At 38.5% G+C, this 21,344-nt stretch overlaps 1 protein-coding gene across 1 annotated transcript in view; it reads right to left on the bottom strand.

Annotated features, from left to right (window-relative positions):
• Positions 1 to 21,344, bottom strand: part of LOC113529180 (gamma-aminobutyric acid receptor subunit rho-2) — a 31,649-nt gene that overhangs the window by 5,497 nt on the left and 4,808 nt on the right. The window contains exons 2-8 of the mRNA XM_026918197.3: positions 20,060 to 20,166; positions 8,057 to 8,124; positions 6,463 to 6,686; positions 5,721 to 5,803; positions 5,429 to 5,569; positions 4,015 to 4,167; positions 235 to 443 (exon numbers count right to left, since the gene is read on the bottom strand). Of these exons, the coding sequence (XP_026773998.3) occupies positions 235 to 443; positions 4,015 to 4,167; positions 5,429 to 5,569; positions 5,721 to 5,803; positions 6,463 to 6,686; positions 8,057 to 8,124; positions 20,060 to 20,166 (985 nt within the window). The remainder of the gene's footprint in view (positions 1 to 234; positions 444 to 4,014; positions 4,168 to 5,428; positions 5,570 to 5,720; positions 5,804 to 6,462; positions 6,687 to 8,056; positions 8,125 to 20,059; positions 20,167 to 21,344) is intronic.

Here is a 21,344-nt window from a genome sequence, read left to right as displayed (position 1 = left end):
TTATGAGTCTTTTGTTCTGTTTGGATTGATTTTTTTATATGTATATATTAGGGATTAATTAAAGTACTATAGGACTAAAGGACTTTGCAAATCTGAAATAAAAAGGTGATGTTCGTTGCTGTTACTCATATTTATACTCCCACCTGAGCACACACACTACTTAAATAAAACTTCCCTTAAAAACTATTTCCCTTAAATGATATAGAAATGTTCTTTGCGAGAATAAATGGAGACCTGATGTCTGGCCTTTTCCCTGAATTTGCGTTCTTTTCCGTCTTTTACAGTAGTCAGGTAGTTCACAGCTGCGTACTCGAGGACAGAGAGGAAGACGAAGACGAAGCTGACCCACAGGTAGATGTCTACAGCTTTGATGTAGGACACTCGGGGCATGGAGGCATTTACACCTGTGATGATGGTGGACATGGTGAGCACCGTGGTGATGCCTGAGGAAACAAAAAAACCCACAGTATGATTTTAGAATGGTAATTATACCACAGCTCTGACAATAAGTCCAGCTATGGGTTTATATTAATGTGCTCAGTGTAATATACTACTGTTTCTATAGGAACATCTTATCCAGAGACTTTTAATCTTAGCCTAATAATAAATGGATCAAAAATGTTTTGCTATTTAACAAAAAATGTATAATTGATACAGTGAAGGTTTCTGTAAGGAGAAGGAGATGGTCATTTAACATTTATGGAAGGAGTCTCCAGAGTCGACTTTTAAATGGTAAGTTTTCCATCAGTGGAAACACAGGATATTGTCTGCCTGAATCATGCAACATAGCCCTATACAGTTTTCACTGCGTTCCTGGATTGCTCTTTGGGCCCAAGGCAAAAGAGGCCCTAGAGGAGAGCCCAGGCTTTGGAATCGCAAACCAAAGAAAGCAACACAGACCAACCAAATGAACCTACTAGCCTGCATTGGATCAAGCCAATGCTTTGGTGTTCACCAGAGGCCAACAGGTCACATCAGAGATACAGGGACTTAGAACCACGTTCCCGGAGCCCCAATGAGCACACAAGTGTCCCTGGTATTGATGACCTTGTTGCAAAGGTACAAACTCCAGTTCCACCATCAGCCCACAACCTTCTTAGGCCTTTCAATCTCAGACCCCAAAAAGTTGCTATACTGATCTGAACACTGAACACTAATTTTGCTCCCTTCTGGACATCTAGAAAGTAGACCCCACTGTTCAGGACAAGGGACTCTATTCGTAGTATTTTCTTTTCGAAAAAAAGATGATAGTTTTCATCCCATTCTGGATTTGAAAGGACTGATTTGGGTTCTAACAGTCCGTCCCTTTCGTATGTTAACATTCTGAGACATTGTTCATGCTGTGCAGCCAGGATACTGGTTCATGTCGGTGGATCTGTCACTGGAAGTCATCACTGTGGCCTACAAACAGGTTCCTCTTGATCTTGTGGCATAGGTTTAACACCTAAACACCACCGTTGGTGGTTAGGAAGGGTGAAACAGAATGCTAGTTATGAATGTAACTGTGGTTTTATGAACACTGCCAAAGATCCCTGTGATTCAGTACTGCCACTCACCCAGTAGGCACTTGGTGAGTAGTTTGCAGGAGTGACGTTACTTTGTGTACTCATAGTGGGTACTGTGTCACTGTCGTAATATGGCTTTGTGGTAAAGGGCTATTTGTGTGCACACAAGAGAATATCCAGGTGTTAAATACCACCCCTGGCAGTTATTCACGGTTCACAGACCACAGCTGCATTCGTACCAAGTGTTCTGCGTGCTTATTTATTGCAGCTGAGGTGTGGTGCAGAGACAAGGCAATTTGTAAGGTGAGACTTAGAAAGATTAGGACAGCATTAGGTAATCTATTTTGCTACAAGGTGTGGAATCTTTTTATGACAATTCTTCATAGAAGTACTTGAGTGAACCTTCTACATAACTTTAATACTGTATAAACACTTTCTAAATGCAGAGCTGAATAGAGTCTACATTCAGAAGACTGCTCTACCCATCTAACACAGAGAGAACATAGAGGACATTGAAACGAAAAATCAATGATGTCCATTATGGCATGCTCCACCCTAATATTCCTGATCTGGTTTTTTCTTTCTACATCTGTATAGAAGTCATATTGCCCACAATGCATTGCTGTAGGTCTGCATCATACCTGATCAAAAGTCATGTTGGTTCATACCACCGTCAAACCTGCTTTTTCATTATGGATCTAAATCTATAACTGCATTTCTGTAAAGCCATAGACATTGCGACAATGTCTATTGCTAAATATGGAATACAAATAAAATTTAACTGAATTAAAAAGATGAGTGAGTGGAAATGGATTCTGGGACAACTGTACAGTCTATATAGCTTTAATAAGCAAAAGAAACATTACATAGCCTATACTGGCAAGGCAAATTCATCATTGCACTGACTACAAGTGTCATTTTTGAATGCTAGCTATAAAACTTGTTGTGGGCATTAATACATATCACAATATGTAATATAATATAATATAATATAATGTAATGTAATGTAATGTAATGTAATGTAATGTAATGTAATGTAATATAATATAATATAATATAATAAGGCAATATATCACAGTTTAGCCAAAACAGAGGCACTGTAATAACAAACTACAGTTTCTGCCACAGTCATTTTTGAAATGTTGTCGTCTTTATGAATTACGGCTCACATTAGCGGCTCTCAGTTCCATTTTTACCCTGCTATCATTAGCAGTAACTCCAAAATAAATACAATACCAACCCGTGCAAAACCAGTGTTAACACAATGCTAACGTTATGTTTTGTTAGCAACGTTACTACACCACTGACCATATGGCAATCACAATAAAACCTTAAGCTTCAAACAACAATCTTAGAAGGAGCATTCCATTATTCACATGTGCATCTTCATTTTTTTCATCTTTTACATTTTAAAGTGTTAAATTACTAATTTCGATAAACTAAATTTGTATGTGGAATAGCTGCTATTTATCACGCTGTTTCAAGTAATAAATAGAAATTCCTTTAGTAACTTGTTTTTAGGTACTACACTCATCTCTAATGAAAAAAATCATTTTCATCTCAGCAAACACAGAATTGTATTTATTCCGTTTCTGTTTAAGACCAGTTCATGGTGGGGAAAATAAAGATGTAGTAAATTAAAAAGAGACAATAAAGATATAGCAACAGTGTTGTCTGCCACGTTTCTACCCATCATGTTCCTAAAATGATCCATGATTAAGAAGTGTAAAAAAGATACACAGTCGGAGATGTCTTTTTATTTATTTTTTGAATTAATCATATTTTGTGCCTGTTATTCAGCGGAATGCTAACTAGAAAGCTGGAGGCTAGTGGGTAAAGCTGCTATGATCTTGTATCTATGCAAATGCTTCACCAACACACTTTAGAAACCAAACAGACAGTATGACTGAATCAACCTCCACGATTTAGTGCAGATAATCAGTGTGTTTTTTTTTTTAAATTCCTATTATTAGTGTTAGTGATTGTCCACCAGAGTGCTAATAGTACGCATAATAAGTGATAACACTAATCTCAGGGCATCCAACATCTAAAAGTGTGATTTTAATACATTTTTCAGTTATAGTGTCATTTATTTAAACACATTTACATTTCAGATATTTTGTACCTTTGATCCTGACTGTCTGTGTGAAGTTTCAAACATTCCACATTAACACTGACACAGATGGCATCCCGAGTGGCGCAACAGAAAAGCATTGTGGGAGACTGAATTGGAGAGGGTTGGATTTGGGCATGACTAAATTAGGGAGAATATCAAGAGGGAAAAAAACATCACCAGATTGGCCAAGGTTGAAGATGAATAAATGATGACTGAACGATAGTTTGCATTATGTGTCAAGTAGATTTTGCTATAATTTTGTGGACACCTGGTCACTGGAACGTTGCACGTAAACTTAATGGTAAGAAACAACTTTCAAGAAAACATCATTATGAGAAAACATGCCATAAGCTCTTATACAAACTAGGACTTCTGCACCAAATTATCCTGTACCTAAGGACACTCTGGCAGGGACAGCGCGGCGGTCGATCCAGAAGGACACCCAGGACAGCATGACCATCAGAGTAGCAGGAAAGTAGGTCTGCAGCAGGAAGAAGAAAATGTGACGTCTCAGGGTGAAGTTGATGTACAGGCGGTTGTACCAACCTGGAGAAGAATGATCAACCCAAAGAGCAACATATTAGTCATTTTATTTACATTGTATTCACTGGGACTTACAGTAACAATTAAGACTCGATTTGAACCTGTACCATTATCAAGAATTTTGAAGATCATAACCATAAAGCATAAGCTTTTCCAATATCTGTCCAGAGAAAGAGTCTCTAGCTTTAAGAATCCTGCTAACATTACATTTCCATCTCTTTATCCCAGTGAAGAAAATGATATTGAACTGAAGTCCCTAGCAGTGACAGATCAGCTTACAGTCAAGCAAATCAAAGTTTAATTGAATTACGTCTTTAATGTGGCGTTTGAAGCTTACATACTGACAGATATAGGACAAAGATCATTCTTCTAGAATAAATCATTCAGCATTTTTAAAGTATAACATAAAATAAACCTTAGGGAAAGTCTGAGAACTCATTTTGAAGTGTGCTGACAAAGTAGCAGGGATGGACAAATCACGACCCTGTAAAAAAGCAGGTCTGCTGCCTGGACTATTAGCTTTTATTACATCGTTGCCTGGACGATAATTAGGTTCAACCACCAGAAATGGAAAAATAAACTATAAACTGACTTTAGGATAGCAAAAGGTTTTATTTGCTACATTTAAACAGAATGTGTTTCGTTTACTAGATAATCTACTAGATAATCTATCTAAATTTATCTAGATTAATTTACTAGATAAATTAATCAACATGCAGGGATGAGAGATGATTTTTTTTCAGAATCAGGAATACAGATACGTAGAAACCCTGACAAACCTGAGCAAAATAAAGTGAGGCTCAAAGCTAGTATATGACATCATGCTAACACAGCACACTGTCACCTGACGGTTAAACAAGTCAACAGAAAATAAAGACTCCAGCCAGATTTGAAGGGTTCAGGATTTTTCCTCGATAGGCAAGTTTATAGAATAGAATAAAACACCACACACTTTCTGATTAAGTTCCTAAATCACAGCCTCAACCAATGAGCTTGACTCTAGGAACCTGGGATCTCACAGAATTTCTCATGAACAAACATGACTTTAGTCCACTATGGAGTCGGCAAACGTTTCTCCATCTTTGCTATGATTATTTATCAGTGTATTCACACAAGACAGTCAATTATGGCTTAAGTCATAGTCCAAAGACCGTGAACTCTGAGCAGATTAAAGGACTTGAGGCTTAAATTTTTTATGCCCCACATAAAACAGCCCCAATGTTAGCCTGATTATTCTCTAATAAAGCCCAGGCATAAACAGTACCTGTACTACTATAGAAGGCCAGTCTGGAGGTGGTGTGGAACTTCTGAATGAGGAACTGAGAGAGCGAAATCTTATCGTCTATGCTGAGAGATTCATCTCCACTCTTCCAGTAAAGCATGAGATCCTCATCTGTGTAGGCATCTGCACACAGAAAACATGAGTCAGTTATATTAACATATGTATGTACAGCATAATCCTATAAGAAATCCTATAATCCATAAGGCTTATTCAGATTGTATGAGAAAAGTATATGGTCAGTATCTGAATATGTAATTACAAATTTGTAACATACAACTTTCCAACTCCAGTGTGCAGGTTTGTGTGTCAAGAGGGAAGCGACTGAAGTCCATGTTACACGCTGCAGTTACTGTCACTCTGCATAATAAAATCACAAACACAAAACTCAGCTCTATTTAAAGCGTAATCAGAGGTGAAATACAAAAATTGACATTTGATGATGCCAAAGCAAATGACAGCTGAGACAGGATACAAGTGATGCTCACTTGAAGGTTAAGGGTCTTGCTCAGTGGCATCTTGGACATGCTGGGATTTAAACTCACAACCTTCTGATCAGTAGCCCAATGCCTTCACCGCAGTAATACCACTGCCATGCAAATGACTCCCAGGAGCTGTTGGTATGTCCAGATTTCCTTATTCTTGTAACTACCATTTTATAAAACTACATTTTTTAGTTGTTTACCATAATAGTTCCAGTATGATAATATATTCATAGCAGTTACTGAATAATTCTGGAAAAACATCTGCTCACACTGCATTATAGGTCATTAGTCTGGAAGGTCAGATTCCACTATAGTTTGGTGATTACTTCAGATATCTTACTCAACTTATGTTAGAATGGTTAAATTGCCCAAGTGTGCAGGACTGTGGCTCTCCAGGACTGGCCTCAAACAGCAATGTTTCCTCCAACACTTGAGATTATCCTAACAATGACCATGGAGATGAACTGAACATTGGTAATTTACTTTTAGAGAAGAACCATCAACACTTTCTTGGTCGGCTGAACATCTCCTCACCTGAGGCTGTACAAAACGTGTCCATCAGGATAGACCCTGAGCATGATGTTGTCCGTGGTGGTGTCATGGATGAAGGAGCGTTTGGAGTGGACGAAAAAAACATCGGGAACCCAGATCTTTTTCACCAAACGACCATCAAAAGTCATGCTCTTATTGGTGGTGCTGGGGAAGGACAGGCGCTCGTCCTTCCAGTAATGCCTCAGGTATAGGGTCATAGTGAAGTCCTGGGACAGGAGTAATAGATTTTACTGATCATGCTTATCACAGCAAAAATGCTAGATCTAGAATTGTGGTGAATTTTATATAGATGTGGGAGGCAGAGGTCAGAGCACTACTGTTATTCTGCCACTTGATCACCATTTAGCTATTTGCCTTTAGAATTTAGGGTTACGTTAGGGCTTTGGCTGAGCAAAATTCAGTCAAGTGAAAGTCACTGAAGGAGAGAGAGCTCAGAAGAAAGACAGATCTCTTAAAATCCCTGAATAATCCATTAATCCATTCCAGAGGATGCACAGCCTAAAACTGTTTCAATTTTTCTCTGTTTCATGCATGATTCCTGTTAGTCCTGTTAGTCCCCTTGACTGAAACCCTGGGTTAAACCAGGATACACCCTCAAAACAAACAGGAATTTGACACTTTAATACCCTGCTGCCATTTAGTTTCCACATAATGTCCACTTCATCAGATCCTAACATCTCGCAACAATTCCCTTTCGTTACTGGGAACATAATTATTAAAGTGACCCTGGCCAATCTATGGGAATGTGGAACAATTTTAAATTATTTCTTCTGTACACTGGATTTGGCATGCAACACAAAGCTACTGCATTCCTACAACTGTGGAACAGTTGGCATCAGTGTAGTATATCTGAGATTAGAGAATCTCTGGCCATGGGCAGATGGGGGATTCTGGTTAATTCCTTCCTCCATCACTGGGCAAACCCTATATGCTATCTGCTTGGATGACTCATTCTTCTTTTCTTCCTCCTGACTATATTACATAACAGCAAATCCCCCCTGACCACTCAAACAGTGGCACCAATTCAGTTGACTAACCAAGTGTATTCTGGATTCTACGTATGACAAAAATAGCTTCCAGGAACAAATACAAATGTGCAGAACTGCTAAACTAGGTTAGGCTACGCTATAATGACATGCCCTAGGAACACTATTTTATAAATGTCTAGCAACAGCAACTGTCTGTTTTACTGTGAGGAGAAGCAATGCTACATTTTTAGTAATGTGGCAGTAATTGAGCTGTTTTCAAATGAATGTAGTATTTCCAGTAACTATTTTTTCATCAAGTAGAGGTGTAGAGCGACAAAATATGCTAGCTAGATATTTTCAGAAATGAACTGAACCAAGAGTGGAGAGCATCTTTTCTGTGTCTGTTACTTTTTTCGTGATAGTTGTTTTACAGTTTAGAAGTAACATTAACTGTTTCTTACTAAGAGTGGTTTAAGAGTTTTGTAAAAGTAGTTTAGCCCAACCCTGATTATACCACGATAATGAAACCTTTTGCATTCTAACTAATGGCACACAGATCGCCTTAATAATTTTTTTTCCTTATTTGAGCTTGAGTGCTGTCATCTCACCATGTCCACTTCTGAGATGCTGTCCAAACTCTCCACCTGCACATCCACACCCACAGGAACTGCTGGACCTGGAGACCAAAAGAAGCAACCATAGATATGAATTATTGAACCTGAATGAGCAGGTATTAACGTTCGATATGGCAACCTAAAGGGTTCTTTTGTCCTTATGCAGAAATGCATAAAGGAATTTCTATGTATAACCACACAACAGAGGGTGTTCCTGTTTCGAAAAAGTAGAACTATTTGAGAAATCGAGAAACAAGAACCCTTCAAGAGCCATTTTTTCATAAACAAGACTGAACAAGACTGGTGTTCACTGGAGGCTGCCACAGGGGAAACTGCCCTGCACAAATGATCTTAATTTTGGTTAAGAATGCCCAGTCCTTGGAGAGATGGGACATATAGTAAATGGACCTAAATTGAACATATGGCATAGTTCAATTGATGGACAAAGTACAATGACCACTTTCTTGCTTCAAAGACTTGACGGCTTTTAATCCTTGTAGGATCAATGAAGTCATATGTTGAAATTCTACAGCAGGATATCAGGATGTCCGTCTATCATCTAAAACTCCAAAGAATTTGGATTATGCAATGGTTCAAAACATGGCTGAAAATCAACCACATACTGTATTTTTTTTTTACAATCTCATTGAAATGCTGTGGGGTAACATGTAGGAATCTATTCAAGAAGACAAGCAATATTTTGATTTACCTCTGGACAGATCCTCAGCTACAGAAAATGGTTGGTCCAGGTTTCTGACAAAGTTACTAAGGAAGTAGTAGCTACTCACTAACATTACAGCCTACTGAATTTCTTCTAATTGATTCAGGTTTAAATTTGTTCTTTTGGTGAACATATGCTTGCTTACAGTGTATTAGTACATGGGCTATTGATCCCTCATCCCTCATGCCATTGTGGCAGCTTTCTGAAAGTATTATACAATGCGTTGCAAAGCTTATCATTAGTCTGTCTGTTACCTGGAAGCAATACCATTAACTCTCTGCCCTGTCCCAGCTGTGTGCTTACACATCCCACGCTGACACCATATGTCACCTGTCAGCTCTCCACACTGGCATGATTTGCTTGTCTCTCCTGCTCAGAGATCATCTAGTCGTCTCTCTCCTAATTGTTAAGGTCAGGAGCTGGATGATTCTCTAATCAGTGTAATACACCACCTGCCACTAATGAGAAATTTGAATCAATTTACAGACCCCATTCTTTCAGACTGTCTCGTTCAATGAAACAAACCTCCAATTCACTTTCTATTCTATTCACTTCCTCCCCGAGGGCATATAAAACCTCCAAACTGTACCACATTAACACATGTTTAAACTTTTACAGTATGCACAGCTCACTTCCATTCATTTCGTACCTATCATTTTTATGTCCTTATGCTAATAATGCCATTATGCTAATAATTTTCCAAGCATCTATCAACATTCTAGCTAACACCCTATTGTACAATCCTTCCATTTTTGCTGTGTAATATCTTTATCAAGTGCAACAAGCTTTCCCACTTTGGTCAATATTCATGAACTGTGATATACAACAACAACAACAACAAAATCATAGTTTGTGAAATGTAACTACATGTTTATTTTTTTATATTGTCAAGCTGCTATAGACTACTAACCTTGCACTTTTATAAATGTTTGTACCAACCTATCATTGCAGTTTTTAATGGGATCTTGAGTACGTGTTTTCGGTGGGAGCCAAACATGACAGAAATCGATTCGCCCAACAGATCAGAGTGAGAGAACTACGTGACGGTGTTTCACTTAGAGAGTTTATCAACGACAATCACAGGGGATCTTGTAAATATTTGTTATTCCGCCCCTTGAGTCAGCTTTTAGTATGGCTGACAATTATGCTGTTCAGTTCACTGAGTCGACTGCGTCATTTGTCAAAAGGAATCAGTTCAAAAGAACAATTCATTCTTGGGTCAGACATGCCGCCTGATAAGAGAAGTGGACCAACCACGTCTGGTTTGATCTTGAATCACTGCCTGAAGTGCAAAATCTGGATTAGAGCAGAGGATTGGGTTTGTTATTCATGAGAAGATTAATTTCACTCCACAGTAATTACACCGGAAATCCATCTGCTGCTTCTGTCGAAGGGGGATTTCAGGAAGGAGCAGTGGCAGCTCATTGTAATATTAGTTGGAAGGGCTAAGACCTGACATGAGACAAATTATTACACACACACACACGCAAATATTTAAATACTTTTTAATACCTAACCAAATGAAAATGAATATCATATTAACACCAGAACAAATGCAAATAAATTCAAATATGTGCACCCTCTCAATCACTGCTGATGACGTGTTACTGACGTGTCAGTGAAGTGGGCTGAAAAATATCAGCCCAAATACAGATCAAATCTAGGGGGCATGTCACTGTATAATCACCTGTTTCAACTGTCACAGAGAGCCTGCATGAATCTACAGAAACATATCAGCACCAGCGTCGCTTCATAACATTCTGAGTATTTTTCTTACAACTACTGGTGGCCCTGTTGCACTTCATTCCATAAAAGTAAATATTCCAAAAACGTTTCTGTGGGTATCACATTAGAGGCAACGAACTACTTGTCGAGGATCCCAAATCCTGGCCATCATTTCTGTTCATATTTCTAATAATCATAGGTTTTTTTTGTTTTTTTTTGCAATTCACTCACCGCTAAGGTAGGTGTGCCATACAAATGAAGTAGAAGTAGTGATACGTCTCTACGTATCAAACTGTGTCTGAAAACAGAAATCATTTCCATTCAAAATACAGAACATGAATCAGTCTGCATTTTTCCTAATCCAGCCTTTTACTAAATCTCGAACCAAAAAAAGTTTCTGGCTTTGCTTGTTCTTTAAGAGAAGACAGGAGAAACCACGCAGCCTTTCTATCATCATCACATATGAGGGCTCATTTTATTGGTTATGCTTTGAAAAAGTTAGTGTGGATGTCGAGTAGTAGATACTACACGCCGACAATATTATATTTTTTCAAGTTCAAATGAAGCAAGGATGAAACGAAATGAAGCAGTGAGCTGTATTTGACCTTCGGGCTAGAGTTTGACATATCTACAACATGGCAGATGATCTACAACAAGGCAGAGCACTCTGAGAGACAGCAGGATTACCCAGGAACTCTGAACAGGATACTTTAAACACTTTAGGTAAAGTTATAGAAGTGGTATCACAGATAAAATCCATAATTTGGTTGTCTCAGCAGCACAGTTTTCGGATTATAAATATCTCCTTAAAATGAGGCTGCTTTTCAGATGCACTTAAAGTTGCTGTCTTAAAACCATTACTCAAGGAACACCATTCTGTGATCAGTAACTCAGACCAATTTCCAATCTGGATGTACTTGATGAAAGTCAGGCTTTAGAACAGAAAAAAAAAAAACACTGGCAAAGGCATATCAATGACCTCAGACTGAATACAGATGAGAACAAATCATCAGTCCGTGTCCTTTTGGACTTCAGTGCTGCAGACAGACTTGAAAACTGGATTATGCTGCCTGATTTAAACATATGCAACAGTATTCTGTTACCATGCTGCGAATTTGTACCTGGAACATATCACATTTTCTGTGGTATACCACAAGGACGTATCCATGGGCCACTCTTGTGTTGTTCTTATACAGTATAGGCTAACATTGCGTCAACTTCCAACAGCTTTCCATTTTTATATTTTTCAGCTTGAGAAGTTCGAGAACTAAGTGTTCTGTGGTTTGAGATCAGTCTAGAGCATTCTAATTGATTTTATATGAAGTCTGATTGCGATTTACATTTTATTAACAATGCATGAAGCTATTACAACAGATGTTAGTTTGCTATTGTGGAAATTTCAGGCTGAATATATAACAATGACCAGGGTGAAAATAATTACTAGCCTAATTACATAATCGAAGATGTATCCATCAGGCATTCCAGAAAATCCTGGACTGTCCTAGACATAACAGACCCATTCTGTGGACAAGCACAAGCTGCACTTCCTGTCAGTTTTCTGGTCCACTCTGCAGTTCAGGCTCAGTTAACAGCTGTGAACACGGGTCAGCGGTCAAGTGATTGTCATGTGTTAATCCAGACGGTCATCAGAAACCTCCACCACTCTAATCTCTGTGAGTATGAGAGTATTGGTGGTGATGGAAAACCGAGCTGGGAAAACAGATAATGAGAGAACGACCTTCCCTTCGCAGACTGACAGGATGGTCAACACACTGATAGAAGTTTACTCAAGGCAATAAAAACACACAGAGAAACGGACATTTTACTGTTGAAATAAGATAAAACCAAACTAAAACTGTCAGCTTCAGTAAAGGAAAATGTATGCAAACAGACCCTGGCAGGCACTTATAAGACTCAAATATAAGACTAATTTAAATATAGTTCATATTTAGACTTTTTAAGGCCTTGCCCAAGCAGGTAGTTGCTCAGGACAACATTCTAGCTGAAACTCTTACACATTTTTTCAAGTTGGTCTTCCCGATAAGAAATGTGTTAATATCACATCACCTAATCTGAAGAATTATATGACAAATTTAAGTGTCTTAGTATCATATTTGGCCACTCCAAGCTGCCAGAACAGCTCCACTGCATTGATTCACTGCATTGATACACATCTCTGGAATTGTACTGGAAGGACGAATGTCATTCTTCCAAAAGACATTCCATTAGTTGGTGTTTTGATGATGGTGGTGGAGAGTGCTGTCTAACAAGGCACTCCAAAATCTCCCATAACTCTTCAATAGGGTTGAGAACTAGTGAGTGTAAAGTCCGTAGTATATGATTATATACATCATTTTCATCCCCATCAAAAGAATTCAGCAAGCCTGGAAGAGAACACTTTTGAGGTTTCTGATTTGCAGTGATGCCTCACTCTAAGAGGATAAGTGAATCCAAACCATGTCAGCAAAAATAAATGGCTCCTACACCATCATCGAGCCTCAGGTTTTCCTATAATTTGTCTGCACATAACCAGTAATATGAGTTGCATAAATTTTTATAGCCCAGAAAACCGTCAAGGACAGTCTTTTGAACAGACTGTGGTAGCTAGGCCTGTGCGATATGGAGTTTTTAATATGGTTCTAGATATAAATGCAGCATTTAAATCTAGAACTTGACTTATTTTACTGTAACATTTACACATTTTTAATATAATCTCTGAATACTTTCTTCCCTATCAATTTTCTTTTTAAACATATGTTTATTTATGCTTATGAACACATAAGCATACTTTTTTGCTCATATTTAGAAGGACAAAGTCAAAAGACATTATGCATGTAAATTTGAAGTGGATACTGTATATGCACTGGATGTTTATTAAATAATAAAACCAAAGTGTCTGTATAATTCATTCTCCTCTCTGTATTCCAAAATGCACAAAATGACAATGAGGTGAAAATATATTGAGTATAGTCAAATTTATCTAGAATTTCCTATTATAAAATTACCATAAACCAAATATAAGATTTTATATATATATAACAAGAATAGTCTTGTTCTATTGGTGGATAATTTTGCTCATTTTAAGCATTAATTTCTAGAAAGACGCAAAATTACCTGCCAATATATTAAGAAAATGTAAAGCTTCAAATGAGTAAAAAGGTCCCAAAATAGGTTTAATAATCTATTTGGTTTACTGCAATCTTATAATAGGAAATCCTATATAAATATGACTTTATTCAAGATATTTTCACTTGGTAAGATGTCAGTTTTTGCAGAATCCGACGCCAGCAGGGGATTCAGAATACACCGACAGTGCTCGTGACAGTGCTTCTGAATACTGTTTAAACGCAGTGCTGTGTGCTTAAGAGACTCCTACTCTGCTCTACTCTATTTAAAAAAAGCCTTAGGTATCTATTACATGCAATAGCTGCAGAGTGCTTCTTCCCTGTTGATCATCCACACTTAATCTCTGCTCAGATTAAGGTTAATCATATGCATTATACCAACGATTCCCAGCCCTGATCCTGGAGTATCCCTGGAGTGTGTGATATCATACTCAGAGAATGATAATAAGCTGATTGTTGGATTAGGTTTGTTAAAACAGATAATGTAATAGAATATTATAATATAAGAAGCCTGGGCTACTTCATGGCTACTGTATAAGAGGAAGGTTGCTTAGTGGCTGAGAGGCAGCACGCTGCCAGAAGACATTTTTAGAAGCTGTACAGAAATATACATTTATTATTTGCTTTTTCCTGTGGGATGGGATTAAGCCAAGTTTCTACCAGTTTCATATCCCAATCATTTGAGTAAAGCTGAACTGGATATTCTGGCCCTATTGAATATAATTGCACCTTATCTATGCAGAGTGGTTTTATTTGCTCAGCCTCAGTGCACATTTTAGTACAAGAGTAAAACATTTGAAAGAACACATTTGTTGTTGTCTCTCTGGCTATGTACATCTGCCTCCATTTGTGCTCATTTGCACTTACCTAAAACCCACACATAAATCATTCACAACTCTGCATCTATCACACACAGCAACATCAACGCTACGCACTGTAGCGTGGTTTAATTTTAACCAAACGTACTCTTTGTGATAGCATTTTGGCACATGCTTTAGGCACATGACAATAGCGCTTTCACTCCAGAGGAATTTAGGAGGCTTCTAGTGTTTTCTCTTCCTTATGGCAAGAACCCTTGCTGGGAGATCAGCTTCTTCTGCTAGGTCTGAGCATCTCTGCAGTCCTTTTTTTAAAAAAGACAGGAAACGAGCCATTTGTGAAAGCTGTAACCAAAGCTCAAGACACACTTTCAAAAGTCATTCTGTCACCAAGAGGGTTTTTTTGTTTCATAATGTAAGAAGACTAAGAGACAGTCAAGAGCCACACACTTTGCTATCTGCATATGGATGTCAAATACTGGGAGAGTGAGCAAGAGAGAGAGAGAGAGAGAGAGCAAGAGAACGAGAGAGAGAGGGGATTTGAATGCACTGGATCCTTCATTCCTCAATTTATCTGTCACTGATGTTAAACATTTGCCTGTCTTCCCAGAAGACGTACATTTATTCAGTGTATGCACAGCTCCATACGAATGAGTTACACAATGACTTCACCAGTCACACTCAATTGCATATTAAATTCTTGCAGGAACAACACTACTGCACTCTACACTATACTTACACATCTAGATGCCTACCTATTACTACTATGCATATATATATTCTACTATACTACTCTATAGCATTGTCGCCTCATAGCGCCAAGGTCACTGTCTCAATCCTGAGCTCAGGCTACTGTCTGTGAGGAGTGTGTTTCCTTACAACTAACAAAAAACATGACAGTAGGTGGATTAGCTGTGCTAAATTGGCCCACCGTGTGAATGTGTGTGTTCATGGTGCCATGAGGAGACCTAGCCTCTCTTCAGGGTCCCACCTCGCACTCTTACTGAAGAAATGTGAAGGAATGAATGTTATCTTATGACTACTCATTGCTATATACCAGAATTATACACTGGAACAAAAACTCCAGTATCATACCTGAAAGGTTTAATGTATAGTTATTATATATAATATATTCAACACAAAATATCTAATTTTTCCTGTCACTTTTCACGTGCATTTCTCTTGCCAGTATGTGAAAAACTGTGTAAACTGTGATGTGGCAATAAATAGAAATCTACAGAGTCTGATTAAAGTGCGATTAAATTGCCAACAGTGTAAATTTACTAATGTTGTTGACAGAGTTTGCATTAAAAAATGTCTGTTCACAGCTATCTATAGCAGGCACATTCAATCTGCATCATAATGGACTGTATTATAGTATACAATTTCCCAAGAAGGTTGGTGAAAGAACATGATTGTTTCCACTGGCTACACTAATGCGAATATTCTGAAGAGGCTCAATGCTATAATGTGTTTGGAAAAAACACAAAAAGCATAGTGATGGAGAAATGCGAAAAAAAATACACGCATCTCATCATTTATGCTTCCATCATCTTATACAGCATTTTCTCTTTATTTATTTGTCAGCTTTTCACCCAGCAAAAGCATTTCTACATCATCAAAGAGTTTCTACCTCATCAAAGCTTCTCTACATCATCAAAGAGTTTCTACCTCAGGAAACTGTTTCTACCTCATCAAAGCTTCTCTACATCATGAAAGCCTTTCTACCTCATCAAAGTGTTTCTACCTCATCAAAGTGTTTCTACCTCATCAAAGTGTCTCTACCTCATCAAAGAGCTTCTACCTCATCAAAGTGTTTCTACATCATCAAAGTGTTTCTACATCATCAAAGAGCTTCTACCTCATCAAAGTGTTTCTACCTCATCAAAGTGTTTCTACCTCATCAAAGAGCTTCTACCTCATCAAAGTGTTTCTACATCATCAAAGTGTTTCTACATCATCAAAGAGCTTCTACCTCATCAAAGTGTTTCTACCTCATCAAAGTGTTTCTACCTCATCAAAGAGCTTCTACCTCATCAAAGTGTTTCTACCTCATCAAAGTGTCTCTACCTCATCAAAGAGCTTCTACCTCATCAAAGTGTTTCTACATCATCAAAGTGTTTCTACATCATCAAAGAGCTTCTACCTCATCAAAGTGTTTCTACCTCATCAAAGTGTTTCTACCTCATCAAAGAGCTTCTACCTCATCAAAGTGTTTCTACCTCATCAAAGAGCTTCTACCTCATCAAAGTGTCTCTACATCATCAAAGAGCTTCTACCTCATCAAAGAGCTTCTACCTCATCAAAGCATTTCTACCTCATCAAAGAGCTTCTACCTCATCAAAGTGTCTCTACATCATCAAAGAGCTTCTACCTCATCAAAGTGTTTCTACCTCATCAAAGAGCTTCTACCTCATCAAAGCATTTCTACATCATCAAAGAGCTTCTACCTCATCAAAGTGTTTCTACCTCATCAAAGAGCTTCTACCTCATCAAAGCATTTCTACCTCATCAAAGTGTCTCTACCTCTGGAAACTGTTTCTACCTCATCAAAGCTTCTCTACATCATGAAAGCCTTTCTACCTCATCAAAGAGCTTCTACCTCATCAAAGTGTTTCTACCTCATCAAAGCATTTCTACCTCATCAAAGTGTTTCTACCTCATCAAAGTGTTTCTACCTCATCAAAGAGCTTCTACCTCATCAAAGCATTTCTACCTCATCAAAGAGCTTCTACCTCATCAAAGAGCTTCTACCTCATCAAAGCATTTCTACCTCATCAAAGAGCTTCTACCTCATCAAAGCATTTCTACATCATCAAAGAGCTTCTACCTCATCAAAGTGTTTCTACCTCATCAAAGAGCTTCTACCTCATCAAAGTGTTTCTACCTCATCAAAGAGCTTCTACCTCATCAAAGCATTTCTACCTCATCAAAGAGCTTCTACCTCATCAAAGCATTTCTGCCTTGTCAAAAAGCTTCTACCTCATCAAAGTGTTTTGAACTCAGGAAATAGTTTCTACCTCATCAAAGCGTTTCTACCTCAGGAAAGTGTTTCTGCCTTATTAAAGCATTTCTACCTCATCAAAGAGCTTCTACCTCATCAAAGTGTTTCTACCTCATCAAAGAGCTTCTACCTCATCAAAGAGCTTCTACCTCATCAAAGTGTCTCTACATCATCAAAGAGCTTCTACCTCATCAAAGTGTTTCTACCTCATCAAAGAGCTTCTACCTCATCAAAGCATTTCTACATCATCAAAGAGCTTCTACCTCATCAAAGTGTTTCTACATCATCAAAGAGCTTCTACCTCATCAAAGTGTTTCTATCTCATCAAAGAGCATCTACATCATCAAAATGTTTCTACATCATCAAAGAGCTTCTACTTCATCAAAGCATTTCTACATCATCAAAGAGCTTCTACCTCATCAAAGTGTTTCTACCTCACCAAAGAGCTTCTACCTCATCAAAGTGTTTCTACATCATCAAAGAGCTTCTACCTCATCAAAGCATTTCTATCTCATCACAGAGCTTCTACCTCATCAAAATGTTTCTACATCATCAAAGAGCTTCTACCTCATCAAAGCATTTCTACCTCATCAAAGAGCTTCTACCTCATCAAAGTGTTTCTACCTCATCAAAGAGCTTCTACCTCATCAGAGTGTTTCTACCTCATCAAAGTGTTTCTACCTCATCAAAGAGCTTCTACCTCATCAAAGTGTTTCTACCTCATCAGAGTGTTTCTACCTCATCAAAGCGTTTCTACCTCATCAAAGAGCTTCTACCTCATCAAAGTGTTTCTACCTCATCAAAGAGCTTCTACCTCATCAAAGTGTTTCTACCTCATCAAAGAGCTTCTACCTCATCAAAGCGTTTCTACCTCATCAAAGAGCTTCTACCTCATCAAAGCATTTCTGCCTTGTCAAAAAGCTTCTACCTCATCAAAGTGTTTTGAACTCAGGAAATAGTTTCTACCTCATCAAAGCGTTTCTACCTCAGGAAAGTGTTTCTGCCTTATTAAAGCATTTCTACCTCATCAAAGAGCTTCTACCTCATCAAAGTGTTTCTACATCATCAAAGAGCTTCTACCTCATCAAAGTGTTTCTACATCATCAAAGAGCTTCTACCTCATCAAAGTGTTTCTATCTCATCAAAGAGCATCTACCTCATCAAAGTGTTTCTACATCATCAAAGAGCTTCTACCTCATCAAAGTGTTTCTACATCATCAAAGAGCTTCTACCTCATCAAAGTGTTTCTATCTCATCAAAGAGCATCTACCTCATCAAAATGTTTCTACATCATCAAAGAGCTTCTACCTCATCAAAGCATTTCTACCTCATCAAAGAGCTTCTACCTCATCAAAGTGTTTCTACCTCATCAAAGAGCTTCTACCTCATCAATGTGTTTCTACATCATCAAAGAGCTTCTACCTCATCAAAGTGTTTCTACCTCATCAGAGTGTTTCTACCTCATCAAAGCGTTTCTACCTCATCAAAGAGCTTCTACCTCATCAAAGTGTTTCTACCTCATCAAAGAGCTTCTACCTCATCAAAGTGTTTCTACCTCATCAAAGAGCTTCTACCTCATCAAAGCATTTCTACCTCATCAAAGAGCTTCTACCTCATCAAAGCATTTCTGCCTTGTCAAAAAGCTTCTACCTCATCAAAGTGTTTTGAACTCAGGAAATAGTTTCTACCTCATCAAAGCGTTTCTACCTCAGGAAAGTGTTTCTGCCTTATTAAAGCGTTTCTACCTCATCAAAGAGCTTCTACCTCATCAAAGCATTATTGCCTTGTCAAAAAGCTTCTACCTCATCAAAGTGTTTTGAACTCAGGAAATAGTTTCTACCTTATCAAAGTGTTTCTACCTCAGGAAAGTGTTTCTGCCTTATTAAAGCATTTCTACCTCATCAAAGAGCTACTACCTATTCAAAGAGTTTCTACTTCAGCAAAGGATTTCTACCTTATTAAAGCACTCCTACCTCATCCATGTGTTGCTACTTGAACACAGCATCTCTACCTCATTGAAGTGTTTCTACCTCAGGAATGTGTTTGTACCTCATCAAAGTGTTTCTAACTCAGGAAAGCATTTCTAACACAGGAATGGGTTCCACTCAGCCAAGAACAGGAATCTGAGGCGACAGCGGGCGACATCTGAAGCTCAGTGAAACTGGGCCATTGAAGATAGACAACATTTTTCCAATCTTCAATTGCGCTGCTGCAACATGATTGGCTGATTGGATAACTGCATGAATGTGCAGGTGTACAGGTATTCCAAAGAAAGTGGACAGTAAGTGTTTGGCCATTAAGTCTTTTCTGTCATGAATGAAGGTGAATTGCCAGCAACACTTCTATTCTATTCTATTCTATTCTATTCTATTCTATTCTATTCTATTCTAGCCTGTAGCCTAAATCTAGTCTTATTCACAAACAGCCAGTGTAACTACATTTACATTTCATTCCAATGAAGCAGAATCATGATGAAATTAGAATAATACAAATCTAGTTTTTAGTTTTTTTGTCCACTAATTACTGCAGTCCTAGTGGACACTATTACTGACTAACAAACTTAACAATCAAACTGAACCGCAAAATAACAAATAACGAACTTACCTGCAAATGCTGGCCTCATGGTAAAATCATGATCTTCCACCCGGAGCAAATGGTTTGTTTTCACTTTTCTTGTCTTGGTTCCATCGACCACCTTTTTGGACAGCGGGCTGTAAGACATTATCTGCCGTTAATTACATCACACACTGAGCTTAATGGCAGTGATTGACTTATCCTAGAATAAACAATACACAAGTAAGATTGTTAGTTAACAGTTAACTGAAACTGCCAACTCAAGAGTTGATTGGATAGTTTCTTAGCTTCTATCTGGTAGAGAAACACCCAAATGTAGTGTTCTACATAGATCCTTCAAAGGTTTAGAGATTAGTGGAAATGCAAACCATTTATCAAATGGAAACTATGAATATGCCTTTTTATATTTACATTTATACCGGAACATTGCTCACAGAACTGAAGTGCTCTCACACACAACAGGATCTTCACTGCTCTTCACTGATGCTTCACACACGTTCACTGCTCCACACTCATGAATACCTCTGTGTGTATGCAATTCAAGCACCATGTACACATTTGTAATATACACTCATCAGCTGTAACATTAAAAGCACCTTCCTAATATTGTGTAGGTCCCCCTTGTGCCACCAAAACAGCTCTGACTCGTCAAGGCATGGACTCCACAAGACCTCTGAAGGTGTGCTGTGGTCTCTGGCACCAAGACGTTAGCAGCAGATCCTTTAAGTCCTGTAAGTTGCGAGGTGAGGCCTCCGTGGATCGGATTTGTTTGTCCAGCACATCACACAGATGCTCAATTGGAGTAAGATCTGGGGAATTTGAAGGCCATATCAACACCTTGAACTTTTTGTCATGTTCCTCAAACCATTCCTGAATGATTTTTGCAGTGTGGCAGGGCGCACTGCCACTGCCATTAGGGAATACTGTTGCCATGAAGGAATGTACTTGGTCTGCAACAATGTTTAAGTACGTGGTATGTGTCAAAGTAACATCCACATGAATGCCAGGAGCCAAGGATTCCCAGCAAAACATTACCCAGAGCATCACACTGCCTCTGCCAGCTTGCCTTCTTCCCATAGTGTATCCTGGTGCCATCTCTTCCCCAGGTAAGTGATGAACACACACCCGGCCTTCCACAAGATGTAAAAGAAAACATGATTCATCAGACCAGGCCACCTTCTTCCATTGTTCCATGGTCCAGTTCTGATGCTCATGTGCCCGTTGTAGGTGCTTTCGGCGGTGGACAGGAGTCAGCATGGGCACTCTGACTGGTCTGCAGCTACGCAGCGACCCATACACAGCAAGCTGCGATACA

Source organism: Pangasianodon hypophthalmus, chromosome 30 (genome assembly GCF_027358585.1).
Source record: "Pangasianodon hypophthalmus isolate fPanHyp1 chromosome 30, fPanHyp1.pri, whole genome shotgun sequence".
NCBI classification, from domain to species: domain Eukaryota; kingdom Metazoa; phylum Chordata; class Actinopteri; order Siluriformes; family Pangasiidae; genus Pangasianodon; species Pangasianodon hypophthalmus.
Note: the sequence above shows the minus strand (reverse complement) of the source record. Positions and strands in the feature narration are given on the sequence as shown.